Here is a 21290-nt window from a genome sequence, read left to right as displayed (position 1 = left end):
CTTGGTGTGACCCTGTAGGCTGTGTGATGGCTTGAGAAGGTTAAGCATTTGGTGCTGCAGATTGGGTTAGAAGTCAGCTGGCTGGTGGGACACCCACATCCACCATGGCAGGAGCCAAGATGAAGCTGAGACAAGCCTTTGGCCTCTCAGCAAGCACTCCTGTTAGGCAAAGATGGAGGAGAAACACTGATCCTCCTTGCACTGGGGATCAGTCACAGTCAAGGGCCCCAGGTGCCTGCCCCGAATATGTTCCTTCTGATGAACCTGGCAAGATATGTCTTGGGCTACCCCTGCCCTGCCCTCACCCTTTCTGAGAGACCGTGTGTTCCCAGAAGATCTCTGCCTTGGACAAGCTCCATCTGTGGGCTGTGGTCCCAGGCCTGGGGGCGGTCCGCAGCCTGAGTCTGTGGCACTTGGACACTCTCCTGTCCACACCAGCTTCCTCTGCTCCACCACTGCCTGGGGCACTTGTCCTCTGCCTCATGTTAAGTAAACCTTCACCCCTATCCATCTTTCCTCCTTCAATTTCCTTGTACCCTTTCCCCAGCCTGGTCTGGTGACCCCACAGTGACCTTGAAAGCATCTTTACTTATTAACTGTCAATTCCATCATCTCTAAGACTTTGAGGCAGGGACCAGGCTCTGCCTTTGAGACAAGGGCTTGCCTCCACCCCAAAGGCCCCGAGCAATGTCTGCAGAGGAGGTACTCAGTAATCATAGTAGGAAGGAGGAGCCTCCTGGAGCTGGCAGTCATGGGGCAGGCAGAGGTCATTTCCAACTCTGAGAATATGGGCTTAAGATTTCTATTTCATAGTAGACAGTTCAGTTTTAAAAAGTAACACCCAGCCTCTAAACGTTAAGCGCTCTGGGATGGACACAGCTAGCACGGCTCCAGCAAGAAGCATGAGAGCTGGGGGTCCTTCCCAAAGGGCTTCCTGGAGGAGGAGGGGTCTGAAGAACAGTGGGAAATGTGTGCCAGGGAAGGCAAGCTTGCAGTTTTTGAGAGGGGATAGAAACGGAAGATGACACATCTCCCAAGTCCTCCTGCCTAGAATAAGCCCATTTGCCCAGCCTCCTATCAGTTTGGAAACTCTACATTTAGAGGAGTTGTCGAGCTGCCTGGGAGGAGCTGAGGGATCTGGGCATGCATTCCTGCTAGCCCCCCAAAGTGAGGACATTTCTCCCACCATCCCCACCAACTTCGACCCCCAGTGCCAACTCCAACATCAATGCTCTATCCTCGCCAGGAGAGTGGGAGGAAGAGGAAAAAAGTGGGGCAACCCACACTCTCTTTAGGACAGAGGAAGGATCTGCATTTCTATCTGGGGTTCACTGGGGTTGGAGTGTATGGATTTCCAAAGCACCCTGGGTGCCCTGAAACTGCAAGAGCATTTGGGCATATTGATAGGGGTGAGCGGAGGGCTTCCAGCAGGTTCTCAAAGGGGCTCCTGACCCATGAGAGGCTCAGGGGCAGCACCCCAGGCCTGAATTGTCAGGTGCCCCAAAGTGGTAGTGGGCGAGGATCACTGCTAAGAAAAAAGCTGTTAAGAAATTGGAATTGAAAGGGGAGAATTCTCTTGAAGTTGGTGTGCTGGTAGTGACACACCAGCTTAGTGTAGCAATCTGGGAGTCATATGCCATGAATGGGTGGAGAGCCTTGGAATAACCCTTGCCCCATCCTGCTGCTGTGCCCTGCATCTGAGCCTTCAGTTTAGGGCTTGCTTAAATTTTCCCCTAAAACCCAGTGGCCTCTGTTTTTTCACCTCTTCCAACACCTGCTCACCCGAGAGGCAGTTGGCAGGTGACAACTCAGGTGGGAAGGGGTTTGGGGTTGGAAGGTGAAATAGCACAGTGATTGGCAGGGGTGTTTCCAGAGAGCAGGGCCCAGGTTTTAGAAGATGCAGATATAATGCCACAAACCCAAGAGTCTCTGGAATGAGGTGGAAGTGGTGAGGGCATTAGAGGACAAAGGGCAACGTGCAGAGATACTGTTTCCATGGAAGAGGGGCTCTCTAGAGGCAACGTGAGATGGAGCTGTCAGCCGAGTTTTATGATGCAAATAATGGTCAAATCCAGCTTACATGGTGTCCTGGTTTCAAAGTCAGTTATGGAAAGCTGGATTTCAAATGACATCTCTGCCTCTTGCTGGGCATAACATCGAACATGTCTAAAGCTCTCAAGTAGCACTGACATATACACCATCATTTGTGAAATATATGGTTGGTGGGAAGTTGCTGTATAACAAAGGAGCCCAGCCTGGTGCTCTGTGATGACTTAGAGGGGTAGGATGGGAGGTAGGAGGGAGGTTTAAGAGGAAGGGGATATATGTAACCCTTCCCTTCTCCAAGGGATCTTCCTAACCCAGGGATCGAACCCAGGTCTCCCACATTACAGGTGGATTCTTTACCAGCTGAGCCACAAGAGAAGCCCATGTATATATACAATTATGTGTGTGTATATATATATAATTATGACTGATTCATGTTGCTGTGCAGCAGAAACCAACACAACACTGGAAAGCAATTATCCTCCAATTTAAAAAAGGGGGGGATAAAAGAGGAAGGAGAAAAAAATAAAGTTCTCTGGGCCTCTGTCACCTCACCTGGGAAATGGCACCATTAATCCACCTTGGGCTGTTGGAAGACGTGAAGAGTCAACACACATAAAACACTAGGCACAATATGTGTATTTAGTAAAGAAAAGTTTGAAAAAGCAAAGGAAAAAATGTTCAGGTTGCCTGCCTAACCCCTGGGGCCCAGCACCAGCTCCAGGCAGAAAGCCCTGCAGCAGGAACAGTGTCTTCCTGCGTCTCTGCCAAGGATGACAGACAACACACCCACTGGCATCGGCAGGCCCTCCCTTGCCTCCCACCCCTCTTTATGTAAGCCTCAGAGGTGGGCAGCAAGGACCTGTGCCAGGTAGGTCAGAGGTATCTGTGGCCACACCTCACCGACAGTGTCAGGGCAGACTGGGGCGGGTCCCCACTCCCGCCCAGCCCCACTGCCTCATCACCTGGCACCAGGGACCCTGCAGCACTGGCTCCCACACCTACGATGCCTTAGCTGAAGGAGCACAGCGAATGCTGTGCCCTGTGCCTACCAGCCCCAAGGAGGAAGGTGAACACCCTGTGGCAGCCAGATCCTCCCTGGAGGTGCACAGTCCATCACTGTAAGTCCTCGGTGGGGGTCTTCCGGCTGGGAATCAGGGATCGCAAGAGAGATGCCAGGGGAGCCTTATCTTTGAGATGAGACAGGCAGGTCAGGCCAACTAACGAGCGGTATGGAGTGTGGGGTCTGCTGTGCGGGGCAGCAGGGAAGCCAGTAGGAAGCCACTGCCGTCAAGAGCTCCAGCTGTGCAGCTGTGTCTGTGTGCCCAGGACCGTGGGATCAGAAGGAGGCACAGCTCCCCTCCCTACTCAGGAGGTTTTAGGATTTGGGGAAGTATTTGGACAATGCCCTCGATTGAAAATATCCTGCAGCACGTAGAAGACAGGTTCTCCCTTTGCCCCCAGGACAGAGAGAGGTGAGAACCAGAACAAGAAAGGGATGGGAAAGAGTGGTGATGGTGTTGGTGGTGGTGGTGGTAGGGGTTTACTAATAGTGGACAGGAGTGAGGAGGCTGGGAATCTGATGTATTTGCTCATCCTGGTAATTGATTGGCCCTGGGGCCCAAGGCAGCCACCTGCTGTGAGGCTGTGTTGTTCCAAATGTGATCAGAGCATGTGGGCTTAAGTGATGGTGAATTACAGACAGGTACCGAGGCCGGGAACCAGTGAGGTATGCCCTGGAAGGAGGGCAGTCGCCCCAGACCTGGCCAGGCCACAGGGTGACTCACTCTGTATCTCTATTGCAGGGCGCTTTGGTGGTGCTGGGCCTCTCTGGGGCTGATGCGGCTCTCCCAGGGGACACCTGAACAGGCTCTCTGAGGTTCTCGTTCTCTCTGGGGTGAGCTTGCAGGGTGTGGCCACTTCTCGGGGACAATGCCAGAGGCACTCCTGCTCAGGTCTGCCAGCTCCATCCTGAGGACCGTGTAAGGAACAAGGATCCTACCCCCTCCCACCTCCTGGCTCCCACACTGCCTTCCAGGAAGGAGAGTTCTTGGGCTTGGCAGGGTACCTGGACACCCAGACTTGGATTGGGACTTTTCACCTCATTTAGTAACCCTCCTAATCTCACCAAAGAATTTCCTCCTACTTATTCACCAAAAGATTCGTGAGAGCCTAAGCACTACATGTATCCTGTTATCCTCACAATAGCCATGGGATTTAGGCAGAAAACTTGAGGCTCAGAGAGGTGCATGACTTTCCAAAGGTTGTACAGCAAGTAAAGTGACTTAAACACAGGCAGGCCAACTCTGGGTAAATCTGAGTACTCTATTGTTTCAAGAAAGCATTTATGGAGTACTTAATGCATACAGACCAGAGTGCTGAATGGGAAGAAAGGGCAACAGAAATAAATAGGAGCTAGATCTCCATCCATGAGGGGTTCACATGAAAAATGAAGGCTCCCCTTGACTTAAATGTCACACACATAGTGACGACTTGAGAAGGATTAGATCCAACCAACATTTACTGAGCTCCAACTGCCTGCCAGAGAGCACTTAGGGCCAGAGGACAGGGTTGAATCAGGCATGACCCCTACTCTCAAGAAGCTTCCCAAGCTATGGGTGGCCTTCAAAGCCCAAACCTGCGTGTTTGAGGGCTACAAGGGTGAGAGGGTGTTGGGGATCATCCAGAAGTGCTTCCTGAAGGAGGAGCTGAAGGAAGCTATTGGCAGGCTCTGTTTTTAAATGATTCCCATCAGATCTTCTGGAAAGTTAGGAGGAGAAAGGAGAGCCAGTTCAGGGAAAGGAGAGTGCAAGCCCTCCCAGACGCCTCTGCTTACCCCCCACACCGCACAATATACCTGCTCGTACGTGCCCTCGAAGTGCTTCTTGCTCCCCATGCTACTACAGGGCAGATGCTGAAGAAGTTCTTGCTTCTGTGAAAGTGAGTAAGGCAGGATGCTCACAGTCCGTGTGTGTGAACTGGGGCTGAGAACAGTTTGCATCCTTGTGCTAAGTTGCTTCAGTCACGTCTGACTTTGCGACCACATGGCCCATAGCCCACCAGGCTCCTCTGTCCATGGAATTCTCCAGGCAAGAATATTGGAGTGGGTTGCTGTGCCCCTCCTCCAGGGGATCTTTCCAAATCAGGGATTGAACCCACATCTCTTATGTTTCCTGCATTGGTAGGTGAGTTCTTTACTACCAACACCACCTTAGCGTCCTCATCAGGGATCTTTTTCGGATTTTCCTCTTTCTCCAAGGAATGGAAAAGCAGAGGCAAGTCAGTCCCCTTGGGCCGTTCTCTCGTCATCACTGTCATTCTGCTACTTAGGAACTTTCTCCTGTGACACTGAGCTAAGTTCTGGAGTGCCATGTTCCAGGCGTAGTGGAGGGAATACTGTGTTCCTCACCTTCGACAGGCTGCATGGGTTGACTATATAATATTCACACTTCCCCTGTCACAATGATTTGCCAGCCACTTGTGATTTCTGGAACAGCAGCAAGAATCAGTAGGGGCCCAGATTGCTCTTGAGGAGTCAAAACAGAAGGGATTTCTCCCCATATCTCTTTTCTTTGAGGAAAACATAAATTCCACTTTGGAAGCCATCTCCTCTGACTTAACAATTCTAACAAGCTTGGCTATTTTATTTACTAGTCTGCTACCGGAAAAACCTCACAGAGTAGGAGGGAGGTGAGTCACTGGAGGCCAGCACAGTGACAGTGGCACGAAGTGGCCACTGGTGATGCAGGCAAGGATTAAAGACTAAAGACAAGCATGGCCAGCAGCGACACGTGAGGCAGCAGCCACCTCAGGAAAGGACAGGTGGCCCTCCATGCCCTGCAGTTTGACTCACTTCTGTGTCACAACCAAACCGGTAGATTTTGTTACTAGCATGACCCTGGGTGAGCAGGAAAAAGTCATAGGAAGGTTCAGCACATTCTGTTTCAGTCGATGGAAAAGGGTGCCCTCCCCTTAAGGGGACTAAATCTTGAAGGTTTGAGCCAAGGGGCAGAGTACTCTTTACTCATTTGGATAATTAGATCTTGGCCTTGTCTTGCTGCTGCTAAGTCGCTTTAGTCGTGTCCGACTCTGTGCGACCCCATAGATGGAAGCCCACCAGGCTCCCCCGTCCCTGGGATTCTCCAGGCAAGAACACTGGAGTGGGTTGCCATTGCCTTCTCCAGTGCAGGAAAGTGAAAAGTGAAAGTGAAGTTGCTCAGTCGTGTCTGACTCTTAGCGACCCCATGGACTGCAGCCCACCAGGCTTCTCCAGTCATGGGATTTTCCAGGCAAGAGGACTGGAGTGGGGTGCCATTGCCTTCTCCTGGCCTTGTCTTAAGCATGCAAATTTCTTCAGGCCCATAGAGGGCTGAGTAAGACCCTCCGTGGGCCATCCTCAAGGGGTTCTCGTCTCGCCAAGTACAGGCAGGGGGACAGGATCCACCCTCTTCTTGAGGGAGGGTCGGCTCAGGACACGGGAGAGGAGAGGACAGCAAAGGCGACTGAGTCACAAGAGGTTTGCTGCTGCAGTGGCAGGGGTAGGGGGCAGACGCTTCCCGAAAGGCCCCACAGGAAGTTGCTTCCTACCGTCTCTCCTCCCCATAGACTGAAGGAGGCTCTAATCTGATGGTTAGGCTGGGCCCTTGGCTTCCTGAGGTGTTCCTTCATTTACTGTTTGTTTAGCTATTTTAAAACCAGAACGAGTTTATGCAAATTTGATTAGGTGGCAGAAATGCCGCCTGTACCTTTTGATGGTGGGGATTTAAAAACAAGCTTGTTTGTGAGGCAGCAGTTAAGATGGTGGGAGATTATAGCCAACGATGGCCTTGGCCAGTGTGGGGGTGGCTACCCAGCGGGTGATTTCAAAAGTTGATCACTTTAAGCAGGCAGCCCTATCTTTTGAGGGCAGGGACCAAGATAGAGCATGGATGTTATACCGAGTTCACGGGATACCATCCTCCACCCCCAGACTCTCAGTGTGGGACCCTCAGCCTAGTTGGGTGTGTGTGCCCCAGCTTGCCCTGTAATTGCCTGAGCCCAGAGCTCAGGGGTCATTTGGTGACATCACAGTCTTCTTTGCCCCAAAGTGGAAGCAGCTTTTACTCAATGACCCAAGAGAGTAGTGGCAGTGACCAATGATCCAAAGTCACAGGACACGTCCTACGGTTTTCAGAAGCCTCTGTTTCCCTCTGCTGGCACAACAGGCCTCATCCCAGAAGCACGCTTTTCAGTCCTTCTGGCAGCCTCCTGGAGCAGGTTACCATAGCAACAGAAGGGCTGCTCCAGCCTTGTGGCCCAGCCTTGCTCACAAAGTTCCCAAGAAGGGGACCAGCCTGGCACCCCACTCCTTATCTCCCTCCTCCTCACCCTCCCCCTTTCAAAACCTCATGATGTCTTTTGCTTTCAAATCTATCTCAGGTTCTTAAACAGACTACCGCCAGGTGGGCCTGAGTGTGTTCGCAAACTCAGTTTGAACCTGCGGTACCAGCAAGAAGTAAGAGCGAATGTGAAAAGCAGGTAACTGAGCCAGGTGCCTGGGAACTGGGCAGGGATGGGACCAGCTCCACTCTGACAGACAGGTGGGACTCTGAAGCCAGGGTCCTGCCTCAGGGCTGCCAAGACCAGCTGCACAGGTTACACACTGCACAACTCCAGGCTCTGTTTATATAGCCTATCACTGTGACACGAGTCCCCAGAGTTGAGTAACACCATAGCCTTGTTTGACCCTGAGGTGAATACTGAACCCCATCTGCTCATCCACCCAGAAGGTTGAGGTCTGGCCAGATTCCTTCGAGGAGGAATCATGCGAAAGAGCATTGAGGCTGAGTATATAACAGAGGCCCAATAACCCCGTGGGCTGTGTTGACCAGAAGATGATTCATTGTGCAGGGCCACCAAGCCTTGAAGGCAAGGGGATCTAGACCAGGAGTGAAGACAGATGGCAAGAGCCCCAGGTTTCCCTGGTCCCATGCCTCTCCTCTCCATCAGGGAATGGACACAGGGCACCTTCACAGACACCACTGGGAAGAGGGCCTCATTTGGGGGCCAGCTTAGGAGCCATGAGAGCTGTAGGAATGTCCTCAGCTCTGCATGAGCGTCTAAGAATGGCTGCTCTCAGTGCCTGAGGGCTGGTGGGTATGGGAGTGAGGGACTTGGAGGCACCTCCCAATCCTCAAACCTTGCAAGCTGGACTCCAAGCCTGTCCTTGTCCAGAGGGGGACACTGAGCCCAGAGAGAGTCATGTGCGTTCCCAGGGTCACACAGCAAATTAGAGTAGAGCAGGGCTTGATTTTGCTTTCTACTGAGCCCTTAGAAACTGAAGGGAGAGCGTGGCATGGGGGTGAGGTTGCTGCTGCTGCTAAGTCGCTTCAGTCGTGTCCGACTCTGTGTGACCCCATAGACGGCAGCCCACCAGCCTCCCCCGTCCCTGGGATTCTCCAGGCAAGAACACTGGAGTGGGTTGCCATTTCCTTCTCCAATGCATGAAAGTGAAAAGTGAAAGGGAAGTTGCTCAGTCGTGTCTGACTCTTAGCGACCCCATGGACTACAGCCTCCCAGGCTCCTCCATCCATGGGATTTTCCAGGCAAGAACACTGGTGTGGGGTGCCATTGCCTTCTCCGGGGGGTGAGGTTAACTCCTGCAAATAATAAGGTCTTGTCCCCTGAGCCCCCTAGGATACAGCGATGCCAGTGTCACCCCCGGGGGTGCTCGACGCATTCTGGGCTGGCATCGAGAGCCCAGGCCAGCCTGTTATTTTCTAACAATTGTTTCCCCCTTACCCCTCCAGCTCCCTGACTGATGGGCAGACGCTCTCCAAAGAGCCCCTAAGCCATGCTCTCAAACTCTCGACCCCAGAGAAGGTGAAAGATGCCCAGTTGAATCCTCCAGGTGAGCTGGCTGGGAGGCTGCCGGGCAGGACTGGGTGGGCGGGACAGGGATGTAGCTGTACTGGGAGTGCTGGAGGGGGTTAACAGAACACTACGAAGCAACCCAGGTGACCCACAGGACAAAACTTGGGGGGACAGGCCAGGTAGATATACTGATCTCCACGTCCCCAGGGACCCCACTACATCCCTTCTCCTTTCACGGCCATCAGGGCCAAGCTTGATGGAAGGTGGTGGGAGGAAGGTTTTTCTCTTCAGGAAGCTTGGGAAGAAGAGAGGTCAGCGATGGAAAGACACCTGGGGCCTCACGTGTTGGGTACCTGGGATCTCGGCTTGGGGTTGGTAAAGGAGGAGAGGAGGCCCAGATAAACAAGGCCTTGGAGTTTCCAAGTGGGTTGAGGCAGTTTCTTGCTGGGCCAAGGGGCAGGCTAGCCGGCAGTCACTGGCAGAGTTGTTTTTGAAGACTTGGGAGGCCGCGTGCTCTTCTAATGACGTTTACTTCCAGATAATTGCACCTTGAGGGAGGCGTTTACCCTGGCGACTCATCAAAATGATAGTAACAACATGGCTTTTGTTCACTTTTATTGGCTGTACAACGATATTGTAGCAACAGTGGAAGTTTAAAAAAAGTGGAAGTGACCGGTGCCCAGGGGAGCGGGTCACTGCCTCCCCGGTTCCGAGATGTCCTTGGGACGGCCCATTGTTGCCATCATGTCTCTGGTCTGTGTCAGCTGCCCGGGGATGAGGTCCCTCAGAGGTGCTGGTTTTCTCAGAGCTTTCCCAGCTTCCCCCAGAGAAGCCAGGCTTAGGGGTAGGTCCCTGAGGGGGGTTTGGGTGGGAGCTGGTCAGGGAGATAGCAAGTTGACTTTTAGGTGGTAGAGTCTGGACTGGTTGAGTATTTTGTAGGATGATCTCCAACGTGGGTACGCCTGGTGTCTTCAGACAGGGATTGTGGGTTTAGGGGTAGCAGGTGGTAGCATTTGAAGTGTGACTGGCTGGGGAGGCCAGTTCTAAGGGTCCCCGAATGGGGCAGTAAAAGATGCCAGAATTGGGGACAGGAGGAAGGAGAAGGACTGGGGCCTTTATTCCAAGGTCTCTTCCCTCAGCTTTTCTTCTGACCTGGGTTTCCTGGGGAGAGGACAGGCCTGGTGTGAGGGCAGGGAGAGAATCAGGACCTCTCTGCTCTGCCACAAACTCTGTCATGGACTCGAGGCAGAAACTGGGCCCAGATCACCATGCTCCTCATTGGTGAGGAAGCTGAGACTGAAGAGGTGGTAACGCCAGCCCAGGGCTCTGGATCCCCAACTCCCTTGCTGCCTGGCGTCCTGGAGACCAAATGCCACTCCCCTCACCCTGGTGGGGCTCGCAGCTGCCCCTCGCCCAGGCTGGGTGTCTCGGAATGGCTTTGGCAGGGATCTGGCCTGTAATGTGTACTTTCCTGGACTCTGCCTCTCTGCTCTTCCTCAGAGATGAAGAAAGACTAGGACCAAGGAAAGGATTGACTGATTTCTTCTTTTTTTTTCTTTCTTTTATTTGACTGCTCTGGGTCTTAGTGGTGGCATGTGGGATCTAATTCCCCAACCAGGGATTGAACCCAGGCCCCCTGCAGTGGGAGTGCGGAGTCTTAGTCACTGGACCATCAGGGAGGCCCCAGGTTGACCGATTTTTGAGGGGAAGCATTCGAAAGGCACCAAGAGAGCCCAGGAGAGGGGCCAGCTGGGCCCAGGCAACTCCAGCATCTCGTCCTGGGATTCAGGGCAGCTAGCTGACTTGCTCTGTTGCTGTGTCTCACCTCTGGTAGGTCCCATTGCCTTGCTCAGGCTTACTTTCCTGACTAGATAATTCTGTCTCTGCAGTGCTCACGCAGCAGCTGTCAGCACCTGGGGAATGTGCACAGCAAAGCCCTGGAGCTCAGAAGTCTTGGCTGTGGGTGATGGCTTTGGTGTTTTGCAACTTGAAGGGCAGGAAGGGAGCTAAAGTGGTGCAAGCTCGGTGTCCTCAGAGCATTCGGTGTCTGGAATGTTTCCAAGAAGAAAGGAGTAATCTCCAACCCCGTTGGGTGTAATTGCTTAACCTGAGTTAGTACCTGGCAGCCCTGCAGCAGTAGGGCAGAAACTAAGCAGATTTCAAACAGGTGGGTAGGGAATCCCAGAGAGGGTCCGTCAGCGAGGGCTAGCAGCCAGGGGCCAGGCCAGAGTGAGGTGGGGGCAAGTTACCAGCTTGAATGGAGGGGTGGGGAAGGAGGAGGCAACTGTAGGGGAGGCAGCGAGGCCATTCAGATTTGCCAGAACTTCCAAAAGCTGTGGGAACAGCCAGGCTGGGGGTGCATCTGGACTCCCCATCCTTCGTGCAGGGCTAGGCTGCTGGGGATACTGAGGTGGACAAGTTTCTTTCCTGCCCGCCAGGAACTCCTAGTCTGAGGGCAGACAGGCTCTGGGCGAAGGACACACTGAGGCTGAAGAAGGAAGGCATGCTATCTAGGAATTGGGTGATCAGGGTGGACTTCCTGGATGAGGACAATTTCCAACTCATCTCAGATTTTTAAACTCCCCTTAGGCCTAGGCCTGAACTGAGTGGTCTGCCCTTGGGAGTTTAGCATCTAGAGCTGGGGATTAGGAGACAGGGACAATCTGGGAGGGACTGAGGCGGTTTCTCAGCACAGTTGCCCAAGGGACCCCAGGCACAGGGTCCGAGGTCAGTGCCAAACCGACCTCATTGACTCCCACAAGCCTGGCCCATGGGTCATGCTCTGCCCATTTCCATCTCGTGCAGCCTCCAGGGTTTTGAAGTGTGGAGGGGGAGGCTCTGGAATGCAGCTGCACTAAGATCCAGATTCACCATGGCTTGAGTGCCCACCGGGTGCCAGTCTGGCCCTGGGTCTTAGTTTCACAATTCCCCAGAGGCTCCAAGAGCCCCCGCCTTGTGTGGAAGAGGATATTGGAGCAGCCACACATGGGGAGGGGCCTAAAAACTGCCATTTCCATAAAACTGAGAGAAAGCAACCATCTGCACCAAAGACTGTTAGGGAGAAGGTTTCAGGGGATTATGAGATGGGTTAAATCCCCACACATCTGCCCCCGTAATAAGAGTAGCTTTTGCTAGGCTCAGTGCTGGGCTTCCTGGGTGGCGCTAATGGTAAAGAACTCACCTATCAATGCAGGAGACTAAGAGATGCAGGTTCAAGCCCTGGGTTGGGAAGTTCCCCTGGAGACCAGAATGGCAACTCACTCCAGTATTCTTGCCTGGAGAATCCCATGGACAGAGGAGCCTGACGGGCTACAGTGCACAGACTCACAGAGTCGGACACGACTGAAGCCACTTAGCACAGGCTCTGTGCTAAGGGACTGACTTGCATTCTTTCATCTTCTCTTCATGGCAGCAGTAGAGTAGGCACGTCTATCAATCTCATTTGGTAGAGGAAACAGCTCAGAGAGGTTCCGTGATTCTTCTCAGAGTCACACAGCTAGTAAGATGTGAAAGTCGGAACTGGCACACTCCTCTTTGGAACTGTTTAGGTGGGGTCCCCTCCCCTCCTGCACACCCTGGCCAGCCCCTGTGTCCTAACTGCGGAGCTGCAGCCTCTCTGGGGAGCTCTTGGAACCTTGCCTGCAGGATTCAGTGTTCACCTGAGTCTCCTGAAGTTCCCAAGGAGCTGGCGGGTCCTTGAACTGTGCTCCCCAGGCTGGGCTCTGAGCAGCCCAGATGGCTGTTCTCCCGGGAACAGCCCCACTGTGTCAGGCTGCAGAGCTGCGGGGATCTGACTTCCATACAAAGGCAGCCTTGTGCCGAAGCTAGACATACATTTTTTCCTAGCCCTTTCTAAATTGAGCAGGAACCCCAGCTGGAGCAATGCAATGTCAAGACCACAGGGAGGGGAGGGTGTCCAGGGGGAGCAGCTGCTGGGGATGGGGCTGGTAGAAGTGCTGGTCAGCCCTATTCCCCACACCCACTCTCCCTAGGCGATTCTCACATCCACAGGGGAGCTTTGAGCTGGAGGTCAGGAGGCTGAGAACTCAGCCCGGCTTGGTTTCCAGGCCTCTCTGTGTCCCACGCTCCTACCCTCCCACACGTTTCAAGGGCAGACATGGTGTTTCTGCTGGAAAGAGCTCAGGGAGCTCAGAGCCTGTGGTTGGGGCAGGGAGGGCTCCTGGAGACAGTGTGAGGTAGAAGATCTGCTATCATTTCAGCCTGAAGCGAGTGTAGGGGAAGGTAAGAAGGACTTCGCAGAGGTCAGAGGAAATGGGAACACGTGGTAATCTTAACCTTTACAGTCGAAAAAAGCAGAGCCTCTGGGGATACTTGCGGAAAACTTACCTTAATGAAAATGTCCAGTTCTGCCAATTATAGGTGAGCCTGGGGCTGGATACACTGCTGTGGCCCGGGCAGGCCTTGACTTTAATCTCTTGCCAGGTCCTGAAGCCACCATGGCCTCTTTGCCTTATATATCCCCAGAGTGTCTGGCAGGGGTAAATGGGTTCCAAAGACTCTTAGCAGAGGGTCCCTGTGTGAAGGGGCATCCTCCTGGTGCTTGTCACCAGACGGGCCTTTGCAACAGAGGCTGTGGGATCCGGTACCCTGAAGGGAGGTCTGTCCTGGCTGGGGAACAACATGGGTTGATCCAGGATCAGAGTCTCCCTCCTTCTGCTTAATCTGCTTCATTCTAAGGCCTTTCCCACAGGTTGCAGAAAACACTCTGGGTTTCTCCTCTTCACTCTTGCTCTCCTGTTTCGACCTTTCCCAGTGAATTAGGAGTGGCTTCCTCTGCTGTTTAGAAGCCTTTGTTCCAGAGCCCCAGAGAACACAGCTCCCCGCCTGCTCAGTCACCCTCAGCATAAAGGGCAATTGATAAAATACAGGACTGGTCAGGCCAAGAGGAGTTGGAGAAACATGAGAGGGAGGGAGGGAGGGAGGGAGGGAGGGGGAGAGAGGGGGAGGAGGAAGGCAGTACAAAGTGCAATCTGGGCCTTGGGAAAGCCCAGCCCAAGACTCAGCGGACACTCTCTGGATGTGTGCTTAAGGCTATTGGTCTAACTGTTGGTTGCCTTCTAGAATTAGGTCTGATTTGGCTCTTGGGTGCCTAACTGGGTGACAGGGACCTTGATTGGATCCTGGCCATGTTTTGGCTATGATGACAGCAGTGAGCTTGGCCAGGCACAGGGCAGACCTATGCCCCTGTTGAGTGTCAAGGCAAAGAGATGGGGACAACTATAAGGGCCTGGCAGCCCATTCTGATTTCTTACATCTCTGCTATCCTCCAAGGACTCACTCCCGGGAGGCAGGCTAAGAGGTACCACAGCAGCCCTGAGCCCCTTCACGACCCCTCCCTCCTGCTCACTTCTGAGCAGGTCACTTTGTGGCAGAGGGTCAGGGACCCAGGCACCACTTTTCTCTTCCCCAAGGGAACAGACCATGGACCCCCAGAGCCTAAACCTCATTCACTAACCAGCCCCCTGGCTCCTGAACTGGTGCCTTGTCCCAGTTCTGCCCCTAACCTGCTTTGACGTTGGCCATTCTTGCTCACTCTGAGACTCCGTTCCTTCTCCTTCTGTGTGCTGTGTGTAAGAATGCCCTGCCTCCACTTCTCAAGGATGCCCTCCCCTCCCCCCAACCCTGAGGTCTCAGTCGATATCCCTGCTGGGCAGTGTGTGTGTAGTTTTATTCATTCTTTTGGCAAACATTTACTGCAAGTCCAACACTTGCATCAGAAGTTCAGAGTCTAGTCAAGAAGGCCAGAGAGCTATTTCTTGAGCAGCCAAAATGTGCTAAGCTTTTTAACATTACTTTGATGCAAATCTTTTCAGTTTTACTTATGTATTTTTATATGCACTTTTATTTGCTCCTTTTTTTTACTTGAAATTATATTGTGAATATCTCCTTGCGTTATTAAATATGTTGTAAATACTTTGTTTTGATGACTGCCTATGAATCCATGATTTGGCTATACTCTATCGAATTTAGCCAGTGTCCTATTATATCGATTGACACTTTTACATGACACAGTGCTCTTGCCACAGTACAAAGGCCAACTCTTGTCTGTTTATTTATTACAAATCTTTGCTACTTCATGTTCTTTGATTTCAGGAGAAACCCAGGTACATAGGAAGGTAGGTGAGTTCAGATGGTTTTAGTGGATGGAGGTGACCGTGAGGACAGGCAGGGAAGAGAGGAAGCTTAGAAAGTGGCTATGTGGGGGTAGGGTGGGGGTGGGAAGAAATGGACTCCATGGTTCCCTACTCCAGTGGCAACCACCACTGTTCAAACCCAGCCTCTCTGTGCCTGGCTGAAACCACCTGCTTCTCTCTGCTCCCTAGAACTGCTAGGACTCCCACCACCCCATGATCTCTGCAGGAGGGGCCACGAGGAGCATCCCTACGGGGCCCTGCACGGTGACCTCATGGTCCCTGTGCAGGTGTGGGCTTCTGGTCTCATCGCTGTGGCCAGGGGAGTGGGGCTTCATAGGCAAGGGACCCTTCTGACTGCTCTGCCCACCGCACTGATAGCTAAGACTGGATCTTCCAACATGCTGTCCAGAGACTTCTCCTCTGACAGAGATGAGATTGGGAGAGGAAATGGTGTGAGCAAAGGCCCAGAGATGGGGATGCATGAGAAGGGAGGATGGATGAGGCACCTCAGGCAGGGGCACTCATCTGCCTTCCTTCCCATCCATTCCTAAGCCCAAGGCCACAGAGCTATGGTGGACTCAGGAGGACACTGGGCAAGGCTGGGTCTTGCCAGCCCTACCTAGGGGCGCTTAGGACAGAGGTTCAGCCTGGCATGGGCTGCTGGAGCAGGCGTCTGCTCTGGATGCCCACCTCTCTCTATGCCTGGGCACCAATGTGTCCTGCACCACCCTCAGGCCACCTGGGGAGAAGGGAGGCAGGGAGCGAGGGGCAGGCCTGGGTGCCCTGGACACAGTCATTTGGTCCAGCCCTCTGGGATTGGGATGGGACAGAGGCTGACTCCTGCTTCCCTGAAGGCCCCCTGACCTCTGCTCAGAGCCAGGCGTCTGTGATCAGGACCCAGGGAGGAGTCAGACCTGCCTTGGAGAGCCACTAGCCTGATGGGAGAGGCACATTCGACCAGGACTCGGCCCGCAGTGAGGCTTGGGCACTGAAATCCTCAGTGAGGGGGTTGCACTTGGGGCCTGAAGGGCGGGAGAGGGTAATGTGATGGAAGAAGGGTGTTCAAGGCAGAGTCACAGCCTGGGCAAAGGCATGGGGTGGCCAGGAATGCAGGGCACTGGGAGCAGCTCAGGCTGGCCACGTCAAGGTGGCAAAGGCTGGTGAGCCCTTCTAAGGAGGGCCTTCCTTAGAAACCACTGTGAGGGCATCACCCTGTGGTCAAGGGGAGATGTGGGAGGCTTTGAACAGGTCAGATATGGGTTAAGAAGGGTGGTTCTGGGAAACTCTGGAATGTAGGAAGAGGAAGTGGCCAGAGATCATGACTGCCCAAGGTCACTGAGCCTGAGCTTGAGCACAGGACTTGGGTAGGAGACAGGATGGTCCTTTTGCAGGGGAGGTGTGGGTGCTGAGGTCAGCCTGGAACCCTACTGCAACCCCAGTGTGGCTTTGGGAGTCAGACCGTGGGTGGGGATCCCAGCTCTGCCAGCTGTGGCTTAGCCTTTCTGAGAGTCATAGAGTGAGCTACAGCACAATATGGAAGGTTGTTCAGTGTGAGGTCACACAACCAGATGGCACGCAGCCCACTTGGCACAGGAGGGTGCTCGGTAAACGGGAGCTGTGATCATTTTAACTCCTTCATGGGAAGGACAATGATGGGGCCTCTCTCTGGGAGGCCAGGGGCAGGGTAGACCCCTTCACACCAGAGTCTCCTCTTCTGGTGGTCTGGGGGTTCCGACAGCTGAGCCTGTGCAGTAAACGTGGAGAGAAAGGGCCAGGCCAGAGCCAAGCTGCCTGGTCACACTTCCTGAAGGGCGTGGTTCCACCAGAGGCCAGGGCTCTCATCCCTGTCACAAAGCAACCAGGCTAAGAGGAGACTGAACTCACAGACCAACTGCCTTTCCTTCCCTTGTCTGTTCCTTCTTTTCTTCTTCTAAGAAGGAGGTGAGACAACTTATCCCTGAATCATAGGCACCATGGATAAAAAGAGAGGTGTGTGTGTGTGTTAGTTGCTCAGTCGTGTCTGACTCTTTGTGACCCCATGGACTGCAGCCCGCCAAGCTCCTCTGTCCGTGGGATTCTCCAGGCAAGAATACTGGAGTGGGTTGCCATTTCCTCCTCCAGGGGATCTTTCCAACCCAGGGATCCAACCAAGGTCTCCTGCATTTCAGGCAGATTCTCTACCACCTGAGCTAAAAAAAAAAAAAATACAAAAACCCAATGCAGCAAAAAGACAGAACCATGTATTCTGTGGGAGAAAAGGAACCAAATAAAGGAACTTTATCCAAAATAGCCATCAAAATTTAAGTGCTTTTTTCTTCAGATGCAGTAAACCCACTTCTAGAAATCCATCCTTAGGACAGCCTAGAACAGGGCTGAAAGCTGGAAATCACTTGAGTATCTTTCAGTGGGGAGGCTGTTATGATATGTACATTATGTTATGAAATTGATATGGCCAATGGAGTATTATGTAGCCACACACAACGAGGGAGAGAAAGATTTTTTTTAAGTTAAAATCTTTTGTTTTACTAGATTTTTTAAATTTAATATTAATTTATTTGGCTGCACCGGGTCTTAGTTGCAGCCCTTGGGATATTTCACTGTGATAGGTGGACTCTCTCGCTGCAGCTCGCCAGATTAGTTGCTCTGCAGTACATGGGAATCTTAGTTCCCTGACCAAGGATTGACCCCATATCCCCTGCATTGCAAGGCAGATTCTTAACCACTGGACCACCAGGGAAGTCCAGAGAGATAGATACTAATGTCGCAAAAGCTAAAGATGGATGATTTGGATAATGATAATGTTTGATTGGGTCCATATAACATTTTTTAAAATGTGAGCAACATTAAAAAATCAAGTGATTGTACTTGAACACCCAGATTTCAGGTAGCTCTTGGTTTCCATTCCTCCTGGGCACCAAATCCTAGAGCCAAGGAGCAGCTGCCCTCTTTAGAGGCTTGTATCCCCCTGCCAGTCTCCGCTACTCCCTGTTACCTCCCTGGCCCTGAGTCTGGGGTCGGGACAATGGTCACTGCCCTTGTATTACAGCTTCCCTTAGCGAAATATTGCACAATTCTCTGTTTTTGTCAAAAACAGAGAAACAAAAGGCAGACTACAGGAGCCATGTGTCTCAAAGAAAATGGGAGGGAACCTATTTCTTTGTGAAAAGCAAGACTGTGCCTCTGAGTTTCACTTGCAAATCCTGGGGCAATTCATTTATTTATTGTTTAGTATTATACATTATTTATTATTGATGTTGATACATTACCCACCTGCCCCCTGTTGGCATTTTGGGTTTGCTACCCTTGATTACTTTACCCTGAGTAAAGTTGCTCAGTAATGTCCGACTCTTTGAGACCCCATGGACTGTAACCTACCAGGCTCCTCTGTCCATGGAATTTTCCAGACAAGAGTCCTGGAGTGGGTTGCCATTTCCTTCTCCATGGGATTTTCCTGACCTAGGGATCGAACCCGGATCTCCAGCATTGCAGACAGACGCTTTACCGTCTGAGCCACCAGGGAAGACCCTTTACCCTTGATTAATACAATAGTAACATGATTCTTTTTTTTCCCCCTTTGGTTAAAAAGATAACAGCCACAAAGTTAAAATGAATTCCTTGTACATATATTTGTATACACAGTGCGTGTGTGTGTGCTCAGTCGCTTCAGTCGTGTCTGACTCTGTGCGACCCCATGGACTGCAGCTGCCAGGCTCCTCTATCCATGGGATTCTCCAGGCAAGAATACTGGAGTGGGTTGCCATTCTCTTCTCCAGGGGATCTTCCCAACCCTGGGATTGAACCCACGTCTCTTAGGTCTCCTGCATTGGGAGCCGGGTTCTTTACCACTAGCATCACCTAGGAAGCCCCTGTATACGCAGGACACACACCAAATGACAACAGTGATTACCTAGACTTAAGGAAGACCTATCCATTTTTATTTTATGTACTTCTAACGTTTCCTGTTTCTTAGAACAAACATATAGTTTTGTAATTTTTTTAAAAAAAGGTTCACTTAAAAATTGATAAGTGAAAACTTTTGGCTGAGCGAAACTTTCACAAGAGGTTGTAAGACTTATCTCTCATTATCTTGGCAAGCCTGGGGGAACAGGTAAATGTAGTGGAACCTGAGCAACTAGAACGCCCACAGGAAAATATACCTTTTCTGTCCTAAGCACCAAGAAGAACCTGTACTAGGGAAGGGAAGACAGCTACCAGCTACTGGAAAGTGATTGCCAGACTCTGGGCACTCTGGTTGGGCTACCTTACAGAATTCTCGTGCCAATTTGGGGGGTGGTGTTAGCATTCTTCCTCCTTTTTTTTTTTTCTGGCTGTATCTCATGTCTTGTGGGATTCCCAACCAGGGATCGAACCAGGGCCCTTGGCAATGAAAGTGCAGAGTCCTAACCAGTAGACCACCAGGGAATTTCATTTCCTCCCATCTTTCCATTTTTAAAAGCAGTTTTGTTCAGGTGTACATTTGCCCTTTGTAAATGCAATGATTTTTCACTTTTTCATTGAAAAAAGTCACCTTTTCAATGATTTTTTAGCAAATTTGCAAATGTACCAGCCTCATTGCAATTCAATTTTAGAACATTTCCATCACCCCAAAAAGACCCTTGATGCAAATTTGTGGTCACTCCCCATTCCCAAGTCCCAGGCTACCACTCATCTGCTTTCTATCATTTCCACCTTTTCTGGACGTATCATAGAAATGAAATCAGACAATATGTGGTCCTTTCGGCTTCTTTCACCAGATATGTTTTGAGTTTCATTCATGGTGTGGCCTGTATCAGCACTTTGTTCCTTTGTGGAGCCAAATAGTGTCCAGTTGATGGACATTTGTTGTTTCCAACTCTTGACTGCTGTAACTCACGCTGCTATGAATGTTCCTGTACAAGTCTTTGTGGGGTACGTACTTTCATTTCTTGCTGGGTTGTATAGTAGATTTACGTTGAACTTTTTAAGAAACTGCCTAACTGTCTACCATCATGGCTGCACCATTTTATATTCCTGCCACCTGTATGAGGCTCTGGTCTCTCTTGCCAGCCCTTTGCGCTTGAAGACTATTCGAATGGAGCTGGGAGGAGAAAGACTTGCCAAAGTCACGCAACAGGGAATGGCAGAACGGAATTTGAACCCAGGTTGACCTGACTCTACAGGCTGTGTCTTTACCCTGGTCTGCTCATGTGAGCAGACTTGCACAAAGTGCAGGGGTTGGAGACTGTAAAGAGGTTGATCTCTGGGGTCTGCCAGGCTGGGGTTCCAGGAAGAAGAACCTGGAAGAAGGGGCTTGGAGAAGTCTAAGGAGCAATTGGAGAGGGCTCCTCAGCAGGCGCTGACTCAAACCTCCACTAGGGGGCGTGGGGGTCCAGCAGCGGCTGGTGATGGGCCTCTGCAGAGAAGGCAGCCATGGATGCCAGCCAGCCTGGTCTTGGCCTTCAACAGTACACACTGCCTGGCACTGGGTGACCTTCTCTCTGCCCTAGCCTGCATTTCCAAGCAGCCATGCCCCTGCCCCAGACATTCTGTTTTCCTATTTGGGCCTGGATATGTCCCCTTTTTGGAGAAGGCAATGAACCCCACTCCAGTACTCTTGCCTGGAAAATTCCATGGATGGAGGAGCCTGGTAGGCTGCAGTCCATGGGGTCGCTAAAAGTCGGACACGACTGAGGGACTTCACTTTCACTTTTCACTTCGCTGCATTGGAGAAGGAAATGGCAACCCACTCCAGTATTCTTGCCTGGAGAATCCCAGGGACTGGGGAGCCTGGTGGGCTGCAGTCCATGGGGTCGCACAGAGTCAGACACGATTGACGTGACTTAGCAGCATGTCCCCTTTTAATGGCTTCTCTGATGGCTCAGTGGGTAAAGAATCCATCTGCAATGCAGGAGACACAGGAGACGTGGGTTCAATCCCTGGGTCGGGAAGGTTGCCTGGAGGAGGAAATGGCAACCCACTCCAGTATTCTTTCCTGGAGAATTCCATGGACAAAGGAGCCTGGCGGGCTACAGCCCAAAGGGTCCCCAAGATTCAGACGCGATGGAGCAACTAAGCACGCATGTATGTCCCCTGTTCCCCGTCCCTGGCCTCCATGGGAGGAAGGGTGGGCTCTTCTGTCCCAGCCCCAGGGCCTCCACCTCTTTCTGCCAACTCCAGGGTTCACATGAAACCCTAGAGTATTGAAGGAAGAGACAAGGTCCATCTGCTGGCTGCCTCAGAACCGTCTGTCATACAGCT

At 52.0% G+C, this 21290-nt stretch overlaps 1 protein-coding gene across 3 annotated transcripts in view; it reads left to right on the top strand.

Moving 5' to 3' along the window:
• ACSBG1 (acyl-CoA synthetase bubblegum family member 1) overlaps positions 1-21290 on the top strand; it is a 59275-nt gene that overhangs the window by 18953 nt on the left and 19032 nt on the right. For 2 of the 3 annotated variants that reach the window (XM_070775310.1, XM_019984019.2), the window contains exon 2: positions 8835-8935. In XM_070775310.1, coding sequence (XP_070631411.1) covers positions 8835-8935 — 101 coding nt within the window. Of the gene's footprint in view, positions 1-7464; positions 7564-8834; positions 8936-21290 lie in introns of all 3 variants that reach the window. The other variant, XM_070775309.1, reaches the window with a different exon arrangement.

This window comes from Bos indicus, chromosome 21 (genome assembly GCF_029378745.1).
Source record: "Bos indicus isolate NIAB-ARS_2022 breed Sahiwal x Tharparkar chromosome 21, NIAB-ARS_B.indTharparkar_mat_pri_1.0, whole genome shotgun sequence".
Lineage (NCBI taxonomy): Eukaryota > Metazoa > Chordata > Mammalia > Artiodactyla > Bovidae > Bos > Bos indicus.
The sequence above is the reverse complement of the archived record's forward strand: the minus strand, read 5'-3'. Positions and strand labels throughout refer to the sequence as shown.